The 25,554-nt window shown below is 40.5% G+C and overlaps 1 protein-coding gene across 1 annotated transcript in view; it reads right to left on the bottom strand.

Moving 5' to 3' along the window:
* Nucleotides 1-25,554, bottom strand: part of c20h8orf34 (chromosome 20 C8orf34 homolog) — a 103,018-nt gene that overhangs the window by 21,398 nt on the left and 56,066 nt on the right. The window contains exons 8-10 of the mRNA XM_037694317.1: nucleotides 21,499-21,634; nucleotides 17,272-17,357; nucleotides 17,113-17,186 (exon numbers count right to left, since the gene is read on the bottom strand). Coding sequence (XP_037550245.1) covers nucleotides 17,113-17,186; nucleotides 17,272-17,357; nucleotides 21,499-21,634 — 296 coding nt within the window. The remainder of the gene's footprint in view (nucleotides 1-17,112; nucleotides 17,187-17,271; nucleotides 17,358-21,498; nucleotides 21,635-25,554) is intronic.

Genomic DNA, 25,554 nt, shown 5'->3' with positions numbered 1-25,554 from the left:
GCAATTTTTCCTCACTCTACTCCTAGACAAAGTGTACGATTAAGAAGAAAACGTGTCCGCTTTGCCAAGTCCTGCAATGGCAGCATGCCTATTCCTACAATTTACTCCTTTATGTGGCCAGATGATGTGTAGAAGTAATACAAAGTGCCCGTGAGCTCCGAACGCAGGTGAGAAATAAAACTTAACAGCCAAAATTCCCCCACCTGTTTGTTTAGTTTACACATGATAAGTTATGATACCTCGAACGCCAGCACTTACATCATCTGATATGTGAGGCTTTTAATGAGAAACAGAGCTGACTTGACTAAGTACTGACACAGAGTACGCTTCAGGAACATCTGGGGATGAACTTTTACTGCATTCTTTGAGTGATACTGATGTGCCATGCGATGATTTACAAAGTGACTGAATTTAATGCGTTGTCATTTCACATTGAGACTAGCACTTAAAAGAACAGACAGTGACGTCACAACTTTATGCCTTTTTTTTTTAATTCCACGTTTTTGCTTATAATAAATCACAGAAAGTCTTTGATTCCAGCGCAGTCTGTGAGCTGGAAGCCAACAGACAGAACAGATGAAACTTTGCCAAAAATGTTGAAAGAAACTTGATGAACTGGCTGTAAATGCTTAGGTACTAGTGATGCTTATGTTTAGCTGGTGTCCACTTGGTCAATGTTTCACAGCCTTTAATGCCTCTTTTCCATTAGTACCTTTAGCACCGGTACAGCACGGTTCTACTTGGCTCGGTGGTACACGTTGTGTTTCCATTATGCTTTCAGTACCGGTTCCAGTGGGCGGGGTTCAAATTGATGTCTCGTGCCTCACCAGCTGGTGGCGGTGAAACGCTGAAACAGGTTTCAATACAGGATGAGAATTTATTTTTGAAGCTTCTGGTAAATTAAAAAGAATATAGATTATTAAACTTATTAAATAATAAAAAATATATATATATATCCTGCTAATTAACTTTTAATGAACTTTAGTTCACCATTAAATCTCCGATGAAGCAGATTCTACAAAAACGTCTATATTAGACATTTTTGTACGTTTTCTTCATCATTTGATTTACTTGTACTCATTGTGTCTACTTCTATTGTTCAATTTAGATATGGTTTTCTTTTTTGTTTACAGATTTTTTTTAAATTATTTTTTAGCTTTGCTTTAAAGTTTAATTCTTGTTTTGTGACTTGTACATCTGTGGGTTAGAATAAAGTTGAACTAAAGGCTGCATCTGTTCTTTAAACATATTTGAGGGAAATATTCCTGAGAGATCCAATAATTTTGGGTAATTTTTATAATTTTTCAGCTGAATTAACTTTAACAGATTATTTAATAGTCATTAAAGTGACAACAGGCTTTCATGATAAAGCCGGCACCGTTTCTTAATTTTTTTAATCTTCACTGATTAAAAAAAAAGTACATCACATAAAATGTTTAAAAAATCGTTTCCACCCTCTGTGCCCCAGACCCGTCTGCCGGGATCGGGGTTCGGCCTTCATGAGCACGCAAGGCCGGGGTCCGGGTAACGGCCTTCTACGAGTCAGCCGCTCATATGATCCTCCGCCGTGACCAGCAGAGCTCAGAGCCCAAAGAGCATGCAAGGCTGGGATCCCGAGCCCCAAGTTGGCATCAGACTATGGTGTTATTGTTTTTAAAATCTTTAAAATAGATCGAGCCGCTGCTCCGAGTTCCGAGAAATTGCAAATGGCGGATCGGTGTTTTGAAAAGTTTTTGAAAAATCCAGTGACTCCGCCCCCTGACCAATCGATGGCTGACAGTGTTCGGACGTCACGTTTTGGTACCTGCTCGGCCCAGTTAGAACCACAGACCCAAGGGTCCTGAAAAAAGGAAGCGGTTCTACGTACTGTTACTAATGGAAAAGGGGCATAAGTGAGTTTCTTCCACCAACACAACCAGCACTAGTTTTGGTTTAGATGTTGCTCGACGTATTAACCCTCTAAGAACTAAACTGCATTTCTATGATCTACATATTTAGGCTCCTTAATAAATCAGTTCTGTCACAAAGTAAGCTTCTGAACAATTAAATAAAAACTTCAAATCACTCTTGCGTTCTTCTAGGAACGTTAACTCACAACTTTTTAAGTGGTTTTGATCAATAGTTCCCCAGTCCGTTTTAAAGGTTAGTCAAAGTTTTTCTACTAACTTCGGCTGCCTGTTTGACTAAGTTTCTGTCCAGTCTTTGTATCATAACATATTGTGCAGTTAAAGCTTAAACAAGTGTACCATTATGTTTGCTACATTGTAAATAATTGGTATTTTCATAAATTTGATGAAAAATGGGAACAAAGTCAGCCTTTGCACAGACTGCTGATTAAGAAAATGCCTGAAAAGCCAGTTTTTTTGATAGTCTTTGCAGTGTCTTGGCAAGGTCTTCAGGGGTGAATTAAAACCAAAGTAGGCTTCCCCTTAAATGTGATGTAATAGGTCCATGATGGTTTTGAGCATGCTAAAAACATTTGTAGTAAGCTTGTGGTGGTTTATCATGATGGCAGTTTGTTGGGATCTTGGGTAAAGTGTGGGGGAGTGTGGTGACATAACACAAGGTTTTGCACACAACAGCATGGATTAGTAATAGAACTGGCCAGACTGGCCTAGGCTATAACCATGGTTGTGTTACAGTTCATGGCTCAAGGTCATGAAAACAACCAGAAATGATGCCCATGTGTGTATCTTGAGCCGGTCTGAGAGAGTCATGCTAGGATGGGCAAGTAAAGAGTGGTGAGGATGCAGGAAAGCATCTCTGGAAGTGGAAAACGGGGAAGAGAAACCTATATGGTGATAACAGAGCATCATGCATGACTTCACACTGAAGAAGGTTTTTCTAATTTGCCATGATCTAATCATGTTGTAATCAGTTGTGTAGATTAAGTCAAGTCAAATTTATTTATAAAGCACATTTAAAACAGCAGCTGTTACCAAAGTGCTCAACAATAAGATCATTGCAGTAAATAAAAATAACAAGATGTAATTAAAAGCATAAAACCCCCACAAACAATGAGAAACAATGAAATACTAAATCTAATCATGCTGTGTTAAATGTCAGTAAAAACAGGTGTGTTTTTAGGAGAGATTTAAAAGCAGAGTAAAGTAAACTGTCTCTAATGCTGAGGGGCAGATTGTTCCAAAGTTTAGGGCCCATCACGGAAAAAGCCTAATCTCCTCTGAATTTCAATCTGGTTTTTGGTACAATCAAAAGCAGCTGGTCAGATGATCTCAGCACCCAAAAAGGAACATGTGGTTGAAGTAGGTCAGAGAGGTACAGGTATGAGGGTGCAAGGCCATTAATGCACTTAAATGTCAACAATAGAATTTTAAAATCAATTTTGACACATAGAGGGAGCCAGTGAAGAGAGCACAAAACTGGTGAAATACACTCAAACCTAGAAGTTCTTGTTAAAAGGCGAGCTGCAGCATTTTGAACGAGCTGGAGACATGAGACTGACACCTTACTGACCTTCATAAAGTGAGTTACAGTAGTCTAACCAGATTGTAACAAATGCGTGGACTATTTTTTCAAGGTCAACACAGACTTAAGCTTATATCTGCCTTAACTGGAAGAAGCTTTTTTGTAGAATAAAGTTATCCCTTTATTAAAATTAAAGTCAGAGTCTAAAACCATCCCGAGATTAGTAACATACTGCTTAAGATAAGGCTGAAGAGAGTCAAGATTTACAGGATCAGTGACAGGGGTCGAGCTAGGGCTAAATGCGATGACTTCGGTTTTCTGATTATTCCAACCAAAAAAATTATGCCATCCAAGCCTTGATGTCATCAAGACATTTTAACAGAGGATGAATGGAGCAGGAACTGTTGGGTTTCAAGGCCAGATAAATCTGAAAATCATCAGCATAACAATGAAATGAAAGGCCGTGTTTCCTCAGGATATATCCCAAAGGCAGCAGATAGATTGAAAATAAAAGGGGTCCGAAAATCGAGCCCTGTGGGACCCCACAGGAAAGAGGCACTGACGCAGATGCACCATTTCCAACCTTAACACAGAATTGTGTGTGTTGATTTAGATCCCCAATTATGTGGATCACAGAAAGCATAACGGGGTTGTCACTCAGTGTGAAGGTCTTAAGTACCTGGTTTTTGGTTGTAAAAACAAGAACCGCTTTAAAATTATACATTATTTTTCACTGTTACAGTCCATCTGCATGACTTGCCAATGTGGATGAAAAATGATTTTTGGTTTTACTTTAACGTTAAATGCCCAAATACTAAATGAAACACAGACAGACGAGGTTTTTTCAACATCATCCTCAACACACAGTAACAATCAGTTTGTGTTTGAAGGATATGAAAAAAAAATAAACCCCTGTATAGCAGCTGAAAAGTATACCATGTGAAGACTGGCATTGTTGGACTTTCAGCATCCACAAATACAGAAAAATATGACAAATGACTGAAAACTAAAAATTGTGCAGGTGGTTCTCTTTTGTGCTGTGGTTTTTGGGTCTCACATGAGAACACTATATCTTACAAATGAAACAGTTATTATATGATACAGTGTTAAATTGTTCCCTTCAGAGGAGAGGGCTTTGCTTGGTTTTGTTTTATAATTCAAACATAAACTAGTCTGAGAAAAAAAGCAGGGAACTCTTGCTATTCTCTGATGTGTGTCTGACCGTGAAACGATGGGCCTATGGCACCAAGCTCCATGCCTGTCAGATACATGAGGCATTCTGTGGCCACAGAACCACAACACCACAAGCCAATGTTTAATTACAGTCCTCAAAAAGCAGCAATGCAAGCTGAACATCACAACTGAATCCACTCCCCACAGTTTTTTTTTATTTTTTATTTATTACTTTTTCTTTGGTGGTATCTCCCCAAATCCAGCGGTATGACATCATCTTCTCCCTCCTCCCAACCTAGGTCTTCTCAGCTCTCAAAAACAAGGTCACCATAAGAACCCATTTTATTTTTTGATTCCCTACACAGTTTAAAATCATTATTAAACTAATTACACATTAGTGCTTTGTAGACAAATTTCTTTTAAAAAATCAAATCCAGATCTGACAATTTTATTAAAACTTTATTTGATGACTCAACAAACAAATCTTGCTTTACCGGAGCAATAGATATAAATTTATAATTCTATTACCTGCACCAGCTGCAGAAAGAAAAGCTTTGCAGAGAGCGGTGAAGGCTGCACAGAAGTCTGTTGGAGTCAGTCTCCCCACCATCACAAACATCTACACCTCCAGATGCAGGAAGAGGGCCACTTGCATCATGAAGGACCCCACTCACCCAGCACACACTTTTTGCCCTGCTCCCCTCAGAAAGGAGGTTAAGGAGCATTAAGTGTAGAACCACTAGACTGAGGAACAGCTTCTACCCTGAGGCTGTTAGACTCATGAATCTCTAACCAGGTTAATCTCTGTGAAAAACCATATCATGTTGCTGCTGATCTGTTTCATGTTGCAGTGTTCATGCGTGTTCATCTGCTCACACAGACTCATGTTTGTGCTGCTGTTCGACATATTGTATCTATTGTTTTTATGCTATTAGTGCTTAGCATATTTTTAGCTGATGTTTTTCTTAGTTCATATCTTAGATCTTATTAGGTTTCTTTTACATTTTATTGTTGGATGTAACTGGGACCCTGTGTACATAATTTTGTTCCACCACATGTACAACATATAATGCAAATGACAATAAAGAATCTCTGAATCTGAATTTCAATAGCATTTTTGTCCATGTGTGCGCTTGCACACACACGTGTGTGTGTGTGTTAATTTGTTTGTTGCATTAGGAAAATAGCTCATAAACTGCTGGACATATTTTAATGAAACAGAAACATTAAAGTTCATGCTCAATAATCTAGGTAGAAAATTCAAGAAACTTAAGTCAGGTCATCTGGATGGTTTCTTTTTTTTTTTTTTTTTATGTTTTGTCCTTCATTCCAAAGGACTTCATCAGTCCGAGGAGCCACAACAAACTGAGTCCCACAAGCAGCAAACCCACATAGTGGACCAACCAGTTTGCTGGTGATAAGATGGTTTCTGGTGCCCGCCCTCTCCCCCGTTGAATCCTCTAAAGCAGCCATAGCCAAGATGGTTCAAAACATCAAAGTCCATGCTCAATAATCCAGGTAGAGAAAAAAAAAATCAGTCAGGTCATCTGGACGGTTTCTTTTTTTCTCTGATGTTTTGAACCACTTTGATTGCGGATGCCTCAGAGAAGTCGACGGGGAGAGGGGGGGCCCCAGAAACCATCTTATCACCAGCAAACTATGTAGGTGTGCTGCTTGTGGGACTGAGTTTGTTGTGGTTCCTCATACTGATCAAGTCCTTTGGATGAAGGATGAAGTGTCTCAACAAAAAAAAAAACATCCAGAACTGAACTGAACTTTGTTGGAAACTCAGAAAATAATCACTGGGTGTTGATCTAAAACAATATTTAAAATCAACCCCATTCAAGATGGCTGCCACAATTAAACACAAAATGCCTAAAACTAAGGTAATTTTATAAATGTTGAGTGAAAGTTTGGTGCAGTAATACGTAGCTGAGCATTATTCTTAACACATGCTCTGGGTGCCATGAAAGGTGGTGGGTGACATGTATTTCTTTAAGGGATTTTAATAAATATAACTGCTCTAAAGCTTCCTGTCCAATCTTTGTTTATTAGGATTTTACATTATACTCTGGGGACTGCAGACTGGGGGCCAAAGACTTCTAACAAACAAACCGGATATGAAAGGACTGCAAGCAGTTCCCCTTCTCAGATAACATCAGCGCACACACAAACACCACAATCAAACTTAGTTCATTGGGTTGGGTGAAGTCATACATATTTCGAAAGTCACATGGAAATCATCAACATAAAAGAATCTACCGTAATAATAAAAACACAAATCAGAGAAAATAAAGAAACATTAAAGTAGAAGGACAAAAAATAAATAAATTTGATTAGATCCTGGAAATACGAAATGAAGTAATAAAAAAAGTGATTTTCCGTTTGCTGCTCCAGACGTTGTTTCTGTCCCGGACTGTGACATAAACACATCCTCCTCTTTTAGTTTAATACTCGCTATGGATGCTTTTAAGATACACAATAAAAAGAGAAGACAGGGTTTGCCTTTTCATGTCCAAAACATAGACATGGCAATGATTTTTCGCTTTAAATTATGAGTACATTTGTGCTCGTGGTGCAAAACTCCAACTTTTATAATCCTTCTCCCACGGTTGCAACAACAACAAAAAAGAAAATAGTAAAGAGAAAGAGGGGGAAACTCTCCGTGTTGCTCCTTCCCTTCGTCTTACCAAATGACAACAAAGAGGAATGACAGTAAAACGTTTTATACATGTGTGCAACTATGCATGTGTGGAAACTATCACCATAATCCAGGGTTTGTGCTCCCATCAATCAACATGGAGTGATGGGGATGCAGTAAGAGAACAAAAACATGGTCATCGCAGACAAATAGAATCAGTAAAGTCATAGATGAACACCATGTTTCATTTCAGTCATTTCATTTTATTAGGTGGCACACATGTGACTGGTTATGCGTTTGTTAGCAAACTTTTCCATGAACTACTGGTTGGATTTTTATGAACTCTAAAGTATTAATTGGATGTACAGTGCATCTACGACTGATTACCTTCTGGAGTCAACCTGATTCAAGATGGCTGCCACAGCTGATGACCTTAGCCATGTTGGTAAAAGTTATTAAGTAATACTTAGTAAGTGTTACGGACATACATAAGGCTTTAATTATGAATAGCTGAGTCAACCCCAGTGCATACTCCCAGTGCTAACAGATTATGCAATATCTTTGTTTAACAGTTTGGCATGCAAGGCAGCGGGAAACATGCAATCCATAAAGAAATGCAAGCTTCATTTTTAACTGTGATCCTTTTTTTTCCCATTCAACCTTTATTTAGACAGATAAATCACATTGAGCTTTGAAGACTCATTTACAAGGAGATCTGTTTAGATAGACAAAAAAAAGTATTGAAAGTGAACACATGTAAGATTTGGAGGCAAAAAAAATCCTATCAAACTCTTTTTCTTGGCTGAGAAGAAAGACCCTGATAATGAAAAAAACACCCTGCACATAGAAGCACATGGTGATGTAGACATTCTGCAGAGGGGGGAGAGAGATGACAAGGGCAGTGAGCGTGTCCAAGGATGCTCCCGGAGGCACTGTAGGAGTTCTGATAAGGATGGAATAATCAGCCAGTTCCCTCAGGTGAGATCCGTAAACATTCTCTAGGGATGTCGGGGAATGGCCAAGGACAGCACCAATGAGAATCCAAGAGTCCTGGAATGATGACAATGTTTATTCAGCTGGTTCCCTCAGGTTGATCAGTGGACTTCAGATTACAGAGCCTCCAGGCGAATTGAGATAAGGTGGCCTACAAGGCCGGCCGAGGGACCCAAATGCAGATTAACATTTTTTTTGAAGACAGGCAGAACTTTATTGAATGTTATCTGCCTTGAGTTTTTGCTGGTCTCATGTAGATTCTGCAAGGTCCAAACTAAGTAGACACACCACTGAACCATGACTGAGAATATTCCCTGAAATTTGAGCCATCCTGACAGCGAGTCCTAGGGGCTGCATATGGCCTGCGATTTCTCACAAATCACATCCAATTTGCGATCCAGTCTGATGGAGTCTGGGTGCTCGAGACACGGAGCAGACCTTCACATAGGCGGCAACCTGACCAGGCCAGATTAACTGCAGCTGTCTTCTTTGTATGTTGATAAACCAGGAACCAGACAATTCCAAAAACAGGAAACCTGTTATCATAAATCCAATTATATGCCATTTTGGCGTCCTCGATCAACAGCAGAACATGTCGTAGTTCAGCTGAAGCCTGTCTCAAAAATGTTGTCCATTGCGTTGAGAGACCAACTGACCAGATCCACAAAATTACGGTTCGGAAGATATGGAGAGAGAGGCTCAGAAGCAGTTTCACAGACAAGACAGAGTAGCAAAGCAAAGCGGAGGATGGAGAGCAAGGGAAAAGCGTCCGCCCTGAGCAAGAGCAAATGGTGAAGTGGTGAAGAGATTCTGGTCTACAAGAGCTAAATTTAGGTTATAAAAGCTAGAAATAAATGTCTGAGTGTTTTAAGTGAGATATTGCACACATTTCTTAAAAAACTAACCATGTCATTGTTACTTATCAGTATTTCTAACTTTAGTAGCCATGCTGATAGTGTCTGCACTCTAATTTAGGTTTTACTTTTCCAAGAAGATGGAGCATAGAAAAACTACTAAACCATTTATTACCCCAACTGCACTCATAACGATTTTAACTGGGTCAGGATCAATGATTTTCAATCTTTAGGTTTCTGTTAATTTTTTGTGGCAAGTTTCTTTGGTTTATTTATTTATTTATTTATTCAATTTGCTCCTTTTGTTTTCAATTGTTTCGTTTGTGTACTCATTTGTGCTGTCAGTCATTCTTCCAAAGTCAGTTCTACTCCTCTGCTCAAGCTCCGCCCACTCTCACCTGTTCACAGTTTGCCTTTAGCTCAGGTGTCACCACTTCTTTATCAGCCCGTCAATATATTGTGTTAGTTTTTATTCCCTCACCAGTGAGCAAAGCCGTGACCGGTTCTCTTTGTGCCTCTTCGAGGCCTCTTGTGCCTCCCTGTGCCTTGTTAGATTGTTTTAATTTTTTTTCTTTGATGCATGACAACTTTTTTGTTTTACTTGAATTAAGTTTAATTTATTTTGTCGGGCTCCTTCTGCCATTCTGCATCGATTTTAGTCAAACTTCCTGCTAAACCGTGACAACTCCAAATCCATTCAGAATGTGAAAATATGAAAACAATCACAATCCAGTTAGAAGTGCTGTTATAGAATCAAGAATGGAAAATTCCAGTATTTACTACGTAACTTGAAACAGGAGAGCCTAGTTATCTAACTTTGAAACATGGACAGAGACTCCTCTCTTCATAGCACATAATTTTGAGACACTTTTATTATTTAATGACCTAAATAAAGCTCAAGCTAACACTCTGGATTTTATGCCACAAGTTCTATTATGGTAAAACCTCACTTGAGAAAACAAATACAAATACTATTTTCTTTTTACTGTTGTATGCTCTTCTTCTGTGCACAACGATGAGAAAATAAAGGGTTTCAAACGTTACACTTTTAATGAATTCCTATTGTTTTGGCGCACAGCAGAATCACCTAATGAATTTTATAGACTTGTGTACGGAACTCTGAGGCTTACCAGCACAACTGCAGCCAAAAACAAACAGGATATTGGCAATAACAGGCTTTTAATAAAGCATTCCAGATACAAGTTGTATACTCTCCTTTTTATTTATAGACAGTCAGCTGGCTGATGGTCAGTAAAGTATTTGAACATTGATACAAATGTATCCTATGAATGAATGAATAAGCAATAGAAGCGTTAACTTTATCCCAGTAAATAATGTTAGTCTTAGAATTAGTCTTTTAATTGTTTCAGTATTTTAAAAACTGGACGCGTTAATATTGTTTAACAAGAAATATTTGACAGTTTAAAAACATATTCTGTAAGGAGTCTTTTTAAAAGAACCATTTTGATTGATTTATCATTTTATTGTCTCTATAATAACCTTACTGTTTTAATAATTGTTTTTTGTGTTTCTTAGTGTTGTAATGAAGGTTTTTCCACAGTATCACAAGTCAGACATATTTGCTAAAAAAAAAAAAAAAAGCCCTAACAATTTAGGAAGTAGGAGGACAATCAATATAAAACAAGTCACAAATGTAAAAAACAAAACATCAAGCATAAATACATAATCCATCCCCAATAATTCTGATAATTTGTCAGATTTACTCAGAGAATAACCATACATGCACAGCCCTGTAAGTGTGGGAAAGACAATGATGTCAAATATAAAAACCATACAGCCTGTGAACTGAGCCAACATCTCCTGGAAATGGAAAGGAACCATCATAAAGTTCCTGCTTTTTATCAAGCATGTTGCATTGCATCACTTCAATTATCTTGTTTCTATCAGACAAGCTGAAAGTTTCCTCTTGCAGACTTTATGACTGTAAGAGCCGTCGCACTCGGAGCCAAACACGATTAAAACTTATAAATCAGCGCTCATAAAGCAGGTTGTAGAATGGGGGAATTTGCGCATGCTGTTACTTTAAGAACGTATGTGTCTTTATGGGCCAATTATCACCTGAAGGAGCTGGCACAGGCAGGGGGTCTGTCAGACTAATAATAATAATAACTATTAACGGTATTTACTTTCCAACATCACCAGGTTTATATGGCCCAAAATAGCACAGTCTGCACAGTACATGGTTTGCATCATTTATGGGCGGTCATAAATATGCTAATAATAAAATACAACTCAAACTTTTAAACTCGGAGGCGAAAAATAATATAAGATGCACCTTTTTATAATGCTAAGAACTAAAAATTAAACAACTGGCCACTTTTCGATAAATGAAAAGATCATTTGTTTTTACCAAGCCAAAAAAAAAAAGCACATTTTTCTTCACAGTCGCCACTCTTGTCATCCCATAAAAACTTCACATTACTTCCATAATGCTCAGTGATTGCAAAACAAGCACCTCCAAGGGTTAAGCGGTTCAACTTGCAAGGAATTACAAGCCTTATTATAATTAAAAAAAACAGTTAATTGTAACTAAACACAAACCATAACAGGAGATGTGCATTCTTGTAGGCTACAATCCTATACCATTTTGAATATCCCAGATCTATTCCAAAGAGACGTAGAAGAGAATAAACATATAAATGGAAATCTTTAAGAGATTTGGTAAGATGTCTTCCACCCTTTCACTTAGACATGTCCCTAACTATATTCAAATGTCTGTAAGAATCAAACACTAATTTTCATTATCCAGATCCAAGTGTTTTCAAGTTTAGGATGTTCAGGGTGTTAAATGGCATTAGTTGTTTTAGTTATGTAGAGCTTTTCTGCATCTATTTCCATTGTAGAACTTTGCTTTGGCTTTAAAGCCCTTTCATGAACAAACCCTAACATCCATCCATCCATTATCTTTATCCGCTTATTCCATTTTGGGTCACGGGGGTCGCTGGTGCCCATGTCCAGCAATCACTGTGCGAGGGGCGGGGTACACCCTGGATGGGTCGCAAGTCCATCACAGGGCCACATAGAGACAATCGAGACAAACAACTATTCACTCTCTCACTCACACCTAGGGACAATTTATAGTTCCCAATAAGCCTAACATGCATATTTTTGGACTGTGGGAGGAAACCGGAGAACCCGGAGAAAACCCACGTATGCACAGAGAGAACATGCAAACTCCACCCAGAAAGGCCCATGGACCAGGGTTTGAACCAAGGACCTGCTCGCTGAGAGGCAGCAGCTCTACCAGTTGTGCCACTGTGCTGCCCAACACAACTAAAAAAGCCTTGTTGAAAATCTAAACAAATCCCATTTTAACCTCTATTAACACCTTTGCCATGCCCCTACATTTTGCACATTCACATGTAAAGTAGGGGTGTCCAAATTATTTCTGTGATATAAGAACAGGGCTCTCTGTCCTTGCAAACTCTTCTGTTTTGGCTTTTCCCTCTTAAGGGGTTGCTGTGGTGAGGCATCCTCATCCATTTCACTTTGTCCTCTGCATCCTGTGTCCTCACTCTAACTACCTCCATATTCTCTCTAACTGCATCCACATATTTGTTATTTGACATTTTTCTTTGTCTTTATCCTGGGAGCTGCATTTCTAACATTCTTCTACCAATATACCAACTTTCCCTCCTCTGGACATGTCCAAACCATCTCAGTCTGGCCTCTCTAAGTTTATCTCCAAGTTGTTCAACCTGTGCTGTACATCTGATGATCTCATTCCTAATTTATCCACCCTTGTCACTCCTAAGGAGAAGTTCAACATCCTCATTTCTGCCACTTCCAGTTCTTTTTCTTGTCAACACTGTCTTGTAAACTTTTCATTTGACCTCTGCTGCAACTCTTTTGTCACAAATCACTCCTGAAACTTTTTTCCATCCACTCGATCCTGCCTGGATTCTCTTTTTCACCTCTTTACCACATTCCCCATTTTCTTGGATAGTTGACCCTAAGTACTTGAAGTCCTGCACCTTTGTGACTTCTGCTCCTTGTAGCCTCACAGATCCACCTGCCTTCCTCTCATTCACACACATGTACTCCGTCTTACTATGGTTGACTTTCATTCCTTGTCTTTCAAGTGTATATCTCCCTCCACTTCTCTAAGTTCTATTTCACTTGTTCCCTGTTCTCACCACAGATCACAATGTCATCTGCAGACATCATGGTCCACAAGGATTCCTGTCCGTCTGTCACCAGATCAAACAAGAAGGGGCTCAGAGCTGATCCTTGGTGCAATGCCACCTCCACCTTGAAGCTATTTGTTACTCCTACAGTACCTCTCACTACTGTACTGCTGTCCTCATACATTTCATGTACCAGTCTAGCATACTTCTCTGCAACTCCAGATTTCCTCAGGTAATACCACACCTCCTCCCTCAGCACCCTGTCATGTTTTTTCTAAATCATCAGACTCAATGAAGTTCTTTCTGACCCTCTCTGTACTTTTTTCTTGGGCACCTGTAGATGAGTGGTTAGAGCAGTTGGCCTCTAATGGGAGAGTTGGGGGTTTGATTCCACCAGCAGTCACGTGTTAAAGTGTCCCTGGGTAAGACATTGAACCACTCATTGCCTCTGATGCGTGTCCCATTGGTGTATGAATGTGATCTAAAGCACTGATTCATCTCTACAGATTCAGATTAACTTTGTGGAGATCTTGTAGAGTGCTATGTGGATGGGTAAATGAGGGCGCAAGTTCTATTGTAAAGCACTTTGAGTATCTTGACTATATAGAAAAACACTATGCAAGTACAGTCCATTTACGGTACTTTTCCATCAGCATCTTAAAGGCAAAGAGAGCATCTGGGGTGCTCTTTCTCAGCATGAAACCATACTGCTGCTCACAGTCGCCTCTTGTCTAAGTCTAGCTTCCACAACTCTCTCCCAGATCTTTGTTTACTGGCTCATCAACCTAATTCTATTGTAGTTGCTAGAACACTGTACATCACCCTTAGTCTTAAAAAAGGACACCAGCACACTTCTCTATTCCTCAGGCATTTTCTGGCCCTCAAATATGCCATTGAATATTTGACTTAAAAAACTCTGTCGCATTTGGTAGATCTGTCACCTCCCAGTGAGAAGGTTGCTGTATCGAATCCCAGCTAGGAGCCTTCCTTAGTGGTGTTTGCATGTTCTCTCCATGCATGTGTGGGTTTTCTCCTGGTACTCTGGCTTCCTCCCACAGATGAAAAACATGTATGTTAGGCTAAATGGTAAATCTAAATTGTCCAAAAGGTGTAAATGCGAGTGTGAATGGTTTGTCTTGTTTGTGTCTATGTGTTCCTGTGATGGACTTCCGACCTGTTTTGGGTAATTAATACAGAACAGTCATTTCTGTTTGCTAAATGAACTATAAGCAGTCGATGAGCGCACATCTCCACCTCCCTAGGGTCACTCATGCAATAACATCTTGTGCACAGACAAAAATCCTTTAAAAAAATTTCCTGGATCCAGATGAGGATCCAGATCACCAAAATGTAATAATTTGTTCTTTGTGAATACCTGAATATTTCATGAAATTTTCATAAAAACCCGTTCATAACTTTTTGAGTAATCTTGTGAACAGAGACAAACAGACGCTACCGAAAACAACCTGTTTACTGGAGGTTACAAGTGGTACGCAAATGTTAAACCTTATTAGAAAACCTTATTTTTTCTGGAGCAAGATATTAACTGGGTATGAGTTCCACTGTGGAGAAGACCAGAGGTGTGAGTGATGGATTGTGAGTGGAGGGAATAATTTAAACCCCCCCCCCCCCCCCACCAACTCTCGCACAGGTCTCTCTTGTAAATGAGTCCTCCTCACTCAGTGAGACTAACCTGTATAAATAAAAGTTGAATAAACAGTGATGGCTGGACATGGGCACCAGTGACCCCCGTGACCTGAAAAGGAAGAATGGATGAAGAACCTCACTGCCATCTCCATTACCATTCCAATCTTTAACAAGCCTAACTTGCTGTACATCCTTTCCAGCCTGATCCCTCTGTCTCGCCAATCAGTACAAGTCCTTCTCACCCTCTTTAGTGTCCAGCCTCCCATACAACTCATCACATGTCTTCTGCTTTGCCTTAGCTACCTCCCTCTTTATTCTACGTTGCATCTCCTTTATGATCCCGTCTACTCTCTTCAGTCCTTTCACTGTCATATTACTTCTTGGCAAACCTCTTTCTCTGAGTAGCTTTCTGCACTTCACTATTCAACCACCAGGCTTCCTTATCAGTCATTCTCTGTCCAGATGACACACCAACTACCTTCCTACCGGTTCTCCAATTACTGTTGCTGTAGAAACCCAATCATCTGGAAGTTCTTTACCATCCAGAGTCTTTAACAGCTCCTCTCTGAACTCTTCACAACATTTTTTCCTCAGATTCCACCATTTAGTCTTCTGCTCTGATTTTACTCTTTTTCTCTTCCTCACAACAACAGCCATTGTACACACAACCATCCAATACTGTCTGGCCATGCTCTCCCCTGCCACAACCTCACAGTCCCTAATCTCCCTAAGGTTTCCTCTCCTACACAGAATGTAGTCTACATGCATACTCCTTCCTCCAATCTTCCAGGTAACTATGTTCCTCCCTCTTTTGGAAATAAGTGTTGACTACAACCATTCATTTCCATGTTATTGGCAAAATCCACCATCATCTGCCCTTCCTGGTTTCTTTCCTTGACACCAAACCTACCCATCACTTCCTCATCCCCTCTGTTTCTTTCACCAGCATGCCCATTCAGGTCTGCTCCAATCACCACTCTCTCCTCCCTGGGAATACTCTCTATCACTTCATCCAGATCCTTCCCTAAATGTATTTTTCTCATCTACATCCCATCCAACTTGTTGGGCAAAACCACTGACAACATTAAGCATCAGACCTTCTACTTCTACCTTCAGACACATCACCCTGACACTTTTTTCTACCTGTACTACATTGATTGTCAACTCCTCCTTCTGGACAACCCCTACTTAATTTCTCTTTCTATCCACATCGTGGTAAAACAATGTAAACCCTGCTCTAATGCTGTGAGCCTTGCTGCCCTTCCACTTGTGCCCCGCATCTTACACAGTGACTGCTAGACATGGGCAACCAACTACCCCCGCGACCCGGAAAGGAAAAAGCTGGTAAAGATAATCGATGGCTGGATGTCTGCTTGTCCAAAAGTCTTGAGACTTTGGTCAGTGACTACAATTATGAATGGACAACAAACCTTTTTAAGGAACTGGAAAACACCCCAAGCTGTTTTATCTTATTGTTGATGTCTTATGACAAGAAAAAATAATTAAGTCTGTGTGCCACAATTTGTTAGAAGCTTAAATGCTAAATGCAATGCATATAAGGTCTTGCTGATGTCACACATGTTTGTATAAAGATGTATCAACTTAATGGGCCCCATGTTGTTGAGAAATAGCTCAAACAATACCCCCTGTAACTTTAAATGAAGAGTTAAGAGGAAGGTATAGAGGTGAGGGAAACACTAGAAAATGGGATTTGCATTTATTTTGGGCAGCTAAAAGTTTTTTTTGTTTGTTTGTTTTTGTGCAAAGAATCAAACTATTTTGCTCAGCACTTCATTACTGTTTGCTTCATTTGTGTCTATATATGCCACATCAGGCCCATACAGAGATACAAAACCCCAGTAGAGCAAAACTCTGTACTGTAATGACCTGTAAATATTTAGCCCTATAAAAAATGAAAACCCTCCATTTTAGTTTGTGTAAGATATTCTTTTATTCTTTTCAGCCGGCACACAAGTGCCCTAGAAGGCAAGCAAAGTGATATAGGTAGATTTCTCATTGAGGTATCACCATCGATTGTTCTGTGAGAGCTGAAATGCCCACCTGAAGACAGATCGGTTTAGTTCACATCTTCTACTGTTAACAAGAAGCTTGAGGTGGTTTTTGCTCAATCTCAGACAATAAAGCTGTGGTGGAGAGAGCTACAAGGCAGCTGATGACTGTAAAGTGATCCTAATTGTTTGATGATGGATGCAGGGAGGACACTTACTGATGCTGACACTTGAGATAAGGCTTCACATTCTTGTAGTCGACCCGCCACTGTGTCCACCCCGGGCAATGGCGCTGCTCCAGGCAAAAAAAAACAATGGAGATTGTCATAAAAACATACCGATATGAAACTAAATAAAAATGTTGATTTTGAACTTACAGGAGATGTCAGGGACAGCTTGTTCAGGTGCGTGAGGCCTGTGCTCCTCCTCAGATCGGCTGTTTGATAGAGTGTCTCCCTGCAGCCTAGAAACAACACGTAACACGTACACAACATGGTACATACAAACAAGGAGCTACATATGCTCGCTGAAAGTCAGACAACAATAAAACAGGCACATCTTTGTCAGGCTGAGGTGAAGAGACAAAAAGGAAATGTTCAACAAGTTTCTAATCTTCTGCTGAATGTGGGCCAGTGACAAACAGAGAGGTCAGTTTGAGGACATCAGTGCAATCTTTTACAGTAAATACTTAGCGGAAAACTATAGTAATAAATACAAAACAGTCATTTCTATTTGCTAAATGAACTATAAGCAGTCGATGAGCGCACATCTCCACCTCCCTAGGGTCACTCATACAATAACATCTTGTGCACAGACAAAAATCTTTTAAAAAAAATTCCTGGATCCAGATGAGGATCCAGATCAACAAAATTTCATAATTTGTTCTTTGTGAATACCTCAATATTTCTTGAAATTTTCATAAAAACTCGTTCATAACTTTTTGAGTAATCTTGTGAACAGAGACAAACAGACGCTACCGAAAACAACCTGTTTGCCGGAGGTTACAAGTGGTACGCAGATGTCCCCCATTGCTTAGGCACTTGAATAGTGAATGTTTGTAGTTTTCGAGATGAGTGCTTATTTTTTGGGACTGGAATTGAACAGGGAATGGAAGCAAACCTTATTTTTTTCTGGAGCAAGCTATTAACTGGGTAGGAGTTCCACTGTGGAGAAGACCAGAGGTGTGAGTGATGGATAGTGAGTGGAGGGAGTAATTTAATCCAACACCAGGCACAATGGCCAAGCCAGGGGGTGGCCAATGGTGGCCTTGGTCAAGATAGATTAATCTTCATCTACCACAGTCATTTGAAGAAACTACTTTTAAGCAATATACAAACCAGAAAGCATGATTCCCTCAACTGCCTGGGGTGACCGGTTTATACCCCCCTTCCCCACACACAGTGTGCTCACAGCATGTATTTCCAATTCCCCTTTTTGCTCTCTGATGGGAGACAAAGACATATTGAAACTAACCATGTATTAAAAAATTGTAAATCATCTAACAAATGAGCTTTTGCTCCGGTCTTTTGCCGCATGCCATTTTCATGTCATCAGTGCAATCATTAGTTGAAGACAAAGAAAAGTAATCTCTTTGTTTTTATGGTGCCACTACTTTCCCAGCCATAGAGTCTCCTGCTCTCTACCTCTATAATAACAGCAAAGAACTTTTTCCAAATGTATTTTATTTCTTTCCCTTTCTTTATACATCCATCTCCTTGTCTTTCTTTCTTTTAAATGATCTTTATAAAGCCATTAAATGTACCCAAGATGGCTATCACAAGGCCTTTTCATTCTGAACAAAAGCTGCTCCGTAGCCGCAGGTCTTGACTACCATCCCCTCGGTGCATTCCTGACATGAAGGCAGTTAATTTAATGAGAACTACGAGCCCGAGAAGGAGGGTAGCATAGATTTATTCCCAGGACCTCAAGAATGTAAGATCTGCAGTGCGTCTGTGAACAGTGGACCTTTTAAACGAACTGCTCAGGAGCATTAAAGAGGTGGATGCAACGTTGGTGCAACCACAACTAAAGAAGCAGCCACAACAGGCCTCACCGCCCTTTACCCCCGGAAAAAAACAGCGCAAAGACACGCTGCATGGCGGCAACTGGTTCGGTCTCGTAGGCAGCCAGATAGACGGCACAGTACATGTGTTTCAGCTCACAGAAATTACTGGCCTCTGAGAGCTCATAGGTAGGAGGGGGGAAAAGGACTGAATGCTAATGTGTTTGCCTAAAGGGCGATGGGTACATGAGGAATGCTTGTCCAACTTGGGCCAGAGTTCAAGACAGAGTGAAGGAACCCTTTCCTGTCTGTGGGAGACACAAACAACTTTTTGTGCTACATAAAAAACACAAATATGGTTACAAATGTTATCCTCAGATAAATAGTGTTATTTACTTACTTTTCATGTACATACATTGCTACATACATATATCGCTATATACATTCTACATCGCTTTACAACCTAGCTGTTTTTGTTTTGTTTCATTAATACAATTTTCTTTCATTTGTTCTTAATTTGTATGCTTTCTTTCATGTCTACCGTCGTCTTCACTCTGTTAAAATCAGGTCTCTCTTGTAAATGAGTCCCTGAGGCTCAATGGGACTAACGTGTTTAAACAAAGGTTGAATTAATATATATAAATGTTTCTGTTCAGCACCCTGAGATGACTTCTGTTGTGACTTGGTGCTATAAAAATAAACTAATATTTTGTGTAGTGCTTGCTGAAAGTAATGCCCAAGGTTTTCATTAACAATTTTACCAGTTACTATTTGAAGTTAACTCTGTCTGTTAGCAAAATATCTTATTAACTTGATGGGCAGGTTTTAATGAAACTTTCAGGAAGTAGTCATTGGATATACATCTATACCAGATTAACTTTTGGAACCCGACATGTTTCAGCATGAAACAAGAAACACTTCAGTGATAAAACTTCTGCACACATCAGAGCAGTTCATTGTGATAATAAATGGTAATTGGACTGTACTTACATAGCACCTTTGTATCTTGTCAAGATACTCAAAGTGCTGTACACTACAGTCTGGGCCCTCATTTACCCATTCATACAGCACTCTACTAGATCTATACAAAGACTAATCAGCACTTTATCAGATTCATACAATGATGGGACACACATGGGAGGCAATGAGGGGTTCAGTGTCTTGCCCAGGGACACTTCGGCATGTGATTTCTGATGGAATCGAACCCCCAACTATTGCATTGGAGGACGACTGCTCTAACCACTCAGCAACAGCCGCCCCAAGTGACTGCAGGATTGTCATTCCAGATAATTGCTTCTAGTTTAGGCCTCACAAGCTGTTCAAACGCTATCTACAACAGGTAAGACAATAAATGTTAAAATCCTTAAAACACAAATATTTAGCATACAATCCACCGCATTTTTTTTTTTTTTTTTCATTTAGCCTTTATTTATCCAGGTTAGTCTCATTGAGCCACGAGAACTCATTTTCAAGAGAGACCTGTTTAGGGAGCACATGGTGGGGGTTAAGGGCCTTGCTCATGGGCCCAAAGTGGGGCGAATGAGGGTGGGGGCAAGTGTGGGTGTTTCACCTACCCCACCCACAATTTTGATGTTGTCGGGGCCGGGGCGTGAACCGGCGATCTTCGGATCACAAGCCCACCTCTCTAACCTCTGCGCCACCACTCCCCAATCCACCGCAATCCACCGCATTTCATCAAGTGCTGTGATTTACAGGTGCCTCATCCAAGTTTCAGATCTCATGGTTAAACTCCGTCACTATACAAACACAGGTAGGTTTTCTGAGAGGCAAATTGAAGATATGTCTGGGTCATGTTTAGATTTTCTAGAAAATATATTTAAAACAGAGATGACGCATAAAGTTATCCAAACTGCTTTGTTCACCATATAACCTGTAAGAACCTCCAAGCTTCTTTTGCAGCTTACTGATCCTTTGTAGCAACTAAATATAACAAAATTGGATGTCAGGTTATAGAGAGCAAAGGTATTTCTGACATTTCAGAGACAAAAAAATCCTCATAAGAGCCTAAAACAACTCCTGATTAGAGATGCTGCTTCACTCTGCCACTCCTGGAACGAGGGTATAAACAGTTTTCTTAGAAACATTGGGTAAATAAACTGTCAACAAAAGGAATCCCGCAATACCACGCATCCTTCAGCAGCATCCCACAGCCCGTGTGTGGACCAACACCAACACTGATAAGCTGCAGGAATGAAAGAAGAAACAAATCCCAAACAGTAGAGGTTGTAAAGGCAGAAGCATGCCTGGCGTCTGATGAAGATACCCGCTTATCTCTGACTGGCATCAAGAAAGAACGTTGCCCATACCTGCCTGTCGAATCCCTTAGAAATATAAACCGACGCTGGATTATGAATTTAAGCAGAAAACAGAGGAAAGCGATAAAAGACAAAAATGGGGACAATAAAAAAGTTTATCCATGGAAGAATCATGATAACACTGTGGACATTACATTAATCTTTGCTACACGTGATTCTAAGGAAGAAAGAGTGGAGAATATGCGCCCATAAACTGTGACGTTTAGTTGTAGTTTAATGCACACACACAAACAGAGTGTCAGACAGGAGAAGATGGAATCATTTACCTGGCACACCTAGAACAGATGTTGAGTGTAACTTTGGCCTGTGGTTCCGGCTGATAGGCGCTGCGTCCCTGGCTGAACTTGCAGCCGGATGGAGCCAGCCTCGTCACACCCTCCATCCGCAGGTCATCTAGATCCTCTGAGGGCACAGGGTGCAGCGCATGGAGACAGGACAGCAAAACAAACCAAGAGACTGAATGAGCAGCTGTTATTTATACATCAATGTATGACTTGCTATTACATTAACAAGTAGAGCTGTTCCATTTGGGTTGAGAATGTAGAAATAAAAACTTTAACTACGCTAATATGATTAGTCAGAAGAGAAATGGTAACTTGGAACAGCTAATTATGACCAAAGAGAATTAGTTTGTCTCAGGCTAACAAATAAAAAAGCCTCGTCAGTTAAGAGTACAGGGTCATCTTCAGGACAGACTCACATCACATGCAGCGTTGTGCGTGCCTGCCTTTCTGCGTGCCTCGTTATTTAAAACCAACACTGATACTGTTTTTTCTTTGTGCTCATATTGCCCCTGGTTTGAAGGAGAGAGAAAAGGGGTCTCACACCTTGCAAGAGGAGAATGCATGACTAATCACCTGGATTAGATTGAATGACACTTACTCATGAGAACTTTCCTCCCTCCATCCATCAGGGTGGCACAGACCCAAAAGCAAAGTCAGACGAGAGGAAATAAGTCTGAAGATACGGCAGCTCAACATGGCACTTCAGAGTAGTTTGTGAGTGTTATCATGATACTGTCATACTAAAAACTAGATACTTTCAAAAACTGTGTCAGCTTGAAGCATGGGAAAAAGAACAAATATTATAAATCATGTTCACATTCATATAAGCTGCAGTTACAACACAACAATGTGCTCATCTAAGCTCTTGTTGGTCTTTTAATTGGTGGAATCACACAAATAAATGGACATATGTGCATGAGAGCACTGACCCAGTTAGAAACAAAAACTTTGATGTTGGGATCCAGTCACGGACACAGAATTTGTCTGTGCAAACTGCAAGTTGGTGCAATTGCTTTGCACTGTTGTCTTGCACAAAGAAGGTTGTAGGTCTGATACCCAGCTGTGGGTTTTTCTGTGTGGAGTTTACATGTTCTCCCTGTGCATGTGTGGATTTTCTCTGGGTACTTTGGTTTCCTCCCACAGAGTAAAGGAGATACAGGTTAAGTTAATCAGACTCTACTTCCTCAGGCAGCTGAGGTGAGCTGGCCTGGGAAGCACAGTCCTCACCTCCTTCTACAGGTGTGCAGTGGAGAGCATCCTGTGCTCCAGCATCAACGTGTGGCATGGAGGCTGCACAGCTGCAGTAAGAAAAGCTTTGCAGAGAGTAGTGAAGGCTGCACAGAAGACTGTTGGAGTCAGTCTCTGCACCATCACAGACATCTACACCTCTAGATGCAGGAAAAGGGTCGCCTGCATCATGAAGGACCCCACTCACCCAGCACACACACTTTTTGCCCTGCGCCGCACCAGTGTTGCCAGGTGAGAAATGTAGGATTATCGTACTAGATACATAAAATTATCGTATTTTGAGGGAAATTATCGTACACCCGTCATAACCAAAATAACAAATCGATTTATGCACTATAGTAGTGATGGGTCCGCTTCAAGACCAGCTCTGCTTCTTCTTTTCTTTTCCTCACTCATGGGGCAGGCGCAGCGGACTATTCAGCCAATCACGGCCCTTGTTCTGAGACAAACGCATACACGTCACTCGTAAGTCACATTTAGAAAAGCCCGATTGGCTGAAATTTCCAGTTGATGACAACCGATTACAACCACACATTCACAGAATGGTCAAATTATCATATATTTGACCTTTTTTGGGATTACTGAATGTACATCGTACAGAGGACAAAATTGTCGTACAAATACGATAATTATCGTACACCAGGCAACACTGAGCCGCACACACAGTACTGACGTCATAAAGCGCTCTTAAAGTGACAGTTTTTAACATAATACGTTATTAGAAAACTCTTCTAGCATAACCAAAATGAGGTGTTCTTCAGTGTTAATTAGGATTTGGTGAAATTTCAAACATGATAATTAAAAATGAAAGCATATTATCTAAAGTTGTTACACAGACAATAAATGGATATTTTTACAACCTCTAACCTCTGAGCAGACACGTTATGCCCCCCCCCCCCAGTTTTCTCCAGGCCCCCCCCCCCCCCCATGTGGGTCAGACCCCACAAGTTGGGAATCACTGGTGTAGCATATATCTTAGTTTATATCACAGATCTTTATTCACCATTTCTCACATTATATTTTTGCTATTCTTGGATGTAACTGGGACCCTGTGTTCACAATTTCATTCCACCTCATGTGCCACATGGGATGCGAATGACAATAAAGAACCTTGACTAGAATCTCCTTGTGCTCTCTACAATCTGTTCCTCGCCTTCCACCACTCGTCTCCTTGTACAAACCCTCCTGGAACCACTTGGACCACTCACCCCTGCATCAAACACCTAAACTCCAGAATTAAGGATCTCAACTGGACATTAAACTCCCTGAGATTCACCGAACACCTAATAACACTGCTGCTTGCTGTCCAAGGTTCCAGTCCATCCATGCCGAGTCTTCGCATCGTTTCATGCTTTCACCATTTGTAAATTAACACTGATAACTTTCACTGGTTCTTGGGTATTTGCTAAAAACCTTACACTTTCATTGAAGCCCGATGTGATGTTAGCATTTCAGTGTGATGTCACTGTTTAGAAAACTCAAACACTTCTTTGATCAATGTGATGCAACAACGAGCAATATAATTCTGCATCCCAGTGATGGCAGCTATTTCATCTTTGCATCTGCACCAGATGCAAAGAAACGAAAGATTTAGCTCGCACTTGTGCGTTTTCAGAAAGTCCCACAGGTTTCAAAACCTATTTAAGTTCCAACCGTTCATCCAGGAAGCAGTAAATCCAACTTTGAACTTTCTACCTGAGAAAAGGAGGTGACGGATGTCCATACACGACAGGCTATCTCCAGGAACTCTTTTTTTAAGTCCCTAGAGACAAATCAAAACTGGAGTTTGGGGGGTATAATAATAATAATAATAATAATGTCATCACAATGTCAGCACTGTATGTTTCCATACAATGGCGAAATTAGTCTCTGCATTTAACCCATCCACCACCAGGTGGTGCAGTGGGCAGCTATTGAAAGCGCCCGGGGGACATTTTGGGGATGAGACGTGCTGCCCAGAGACGCCACGTGATGTGCAGTGACTGGGGATCGAACCTGGGACTTTCGGGTCCCAAGCCGGCTGCCCTGCCTCTACACCATCTCGGCCCTCAAGGACTTCATTTGACTTGCACATAATATTTGAAGCATGCACAGTGTCCTGAACATGACACCAGAGATTTTTGTGGTCTCAGGCGAACAGAAAAAAAATGAGTGCCAATATGGCTCATGTGCTGTCAACACACTTTAATGCCCCTTTTCCACAGGTCCTGCTCGGCTCAGCACTCATTGGGCCTTATTGGGCCAGTACAAGTCGGACCACTTCATTTTCCATTTCCCCAGTGCGCCTTTAGTGGGCAGATCATTATTATAAATGCACGGACACCTCTTTAAAAACCTTCTCGTTATGTGTCGCTCCATCTAGCTCGCTCTGAACTTTTTCATCGGCCAGTAAACACAAAAAAACCCACCTGAACTTCAGCATTTGATCACAGTTGTGACATTATTGTTTGTTTATACCTTCAAAATACTCCAAAATAAGCTACTCCGTATTAGAGTTGTTTCTAATGGCGGGTTAAAAAAGAAAATGGCGGATCGGGTTGCGGTAGAAGTTTCTGAAACTCAGCCCTCCGACTAATGACCCTGCCCCCTTACCAATCAGTAACCGACAGTGTGCTGACGTCACATTTTACGGTCCTGCTTGGCCTCAATGGAACCACAGAGAAGTAGGTACTGAAAAAAAACAGGCCGGTTCCACGAAGAAGGCCCAATGAAAAAGTACACGGAACCGGCCTGAGCAGGGTAAAGTGGGGCCAAGGAGGAACTGTGGAAAAATGGGCATTAGAACTCACA

Source organism: Nematolebias whitei, chromosome 20, assembly GCF_014905685.2.
Source record: "Nematolebias whitei isolate Nwh7 chromosome 20, NemWhi1, whole genome shotgun sequence".
In the NCBI taxonomy this organism is placed as follows: Eukaryota; Metazoa; Chordata; class Actinopteri; order Cyprinodontiformes; family Rivulidae; genus Nematolebias; species Nematolebias whitei.
Note: the sequence above shows the minus strand (reverse complement) of the source record. Positions and strands in the feature narration are given on the sequence as shown.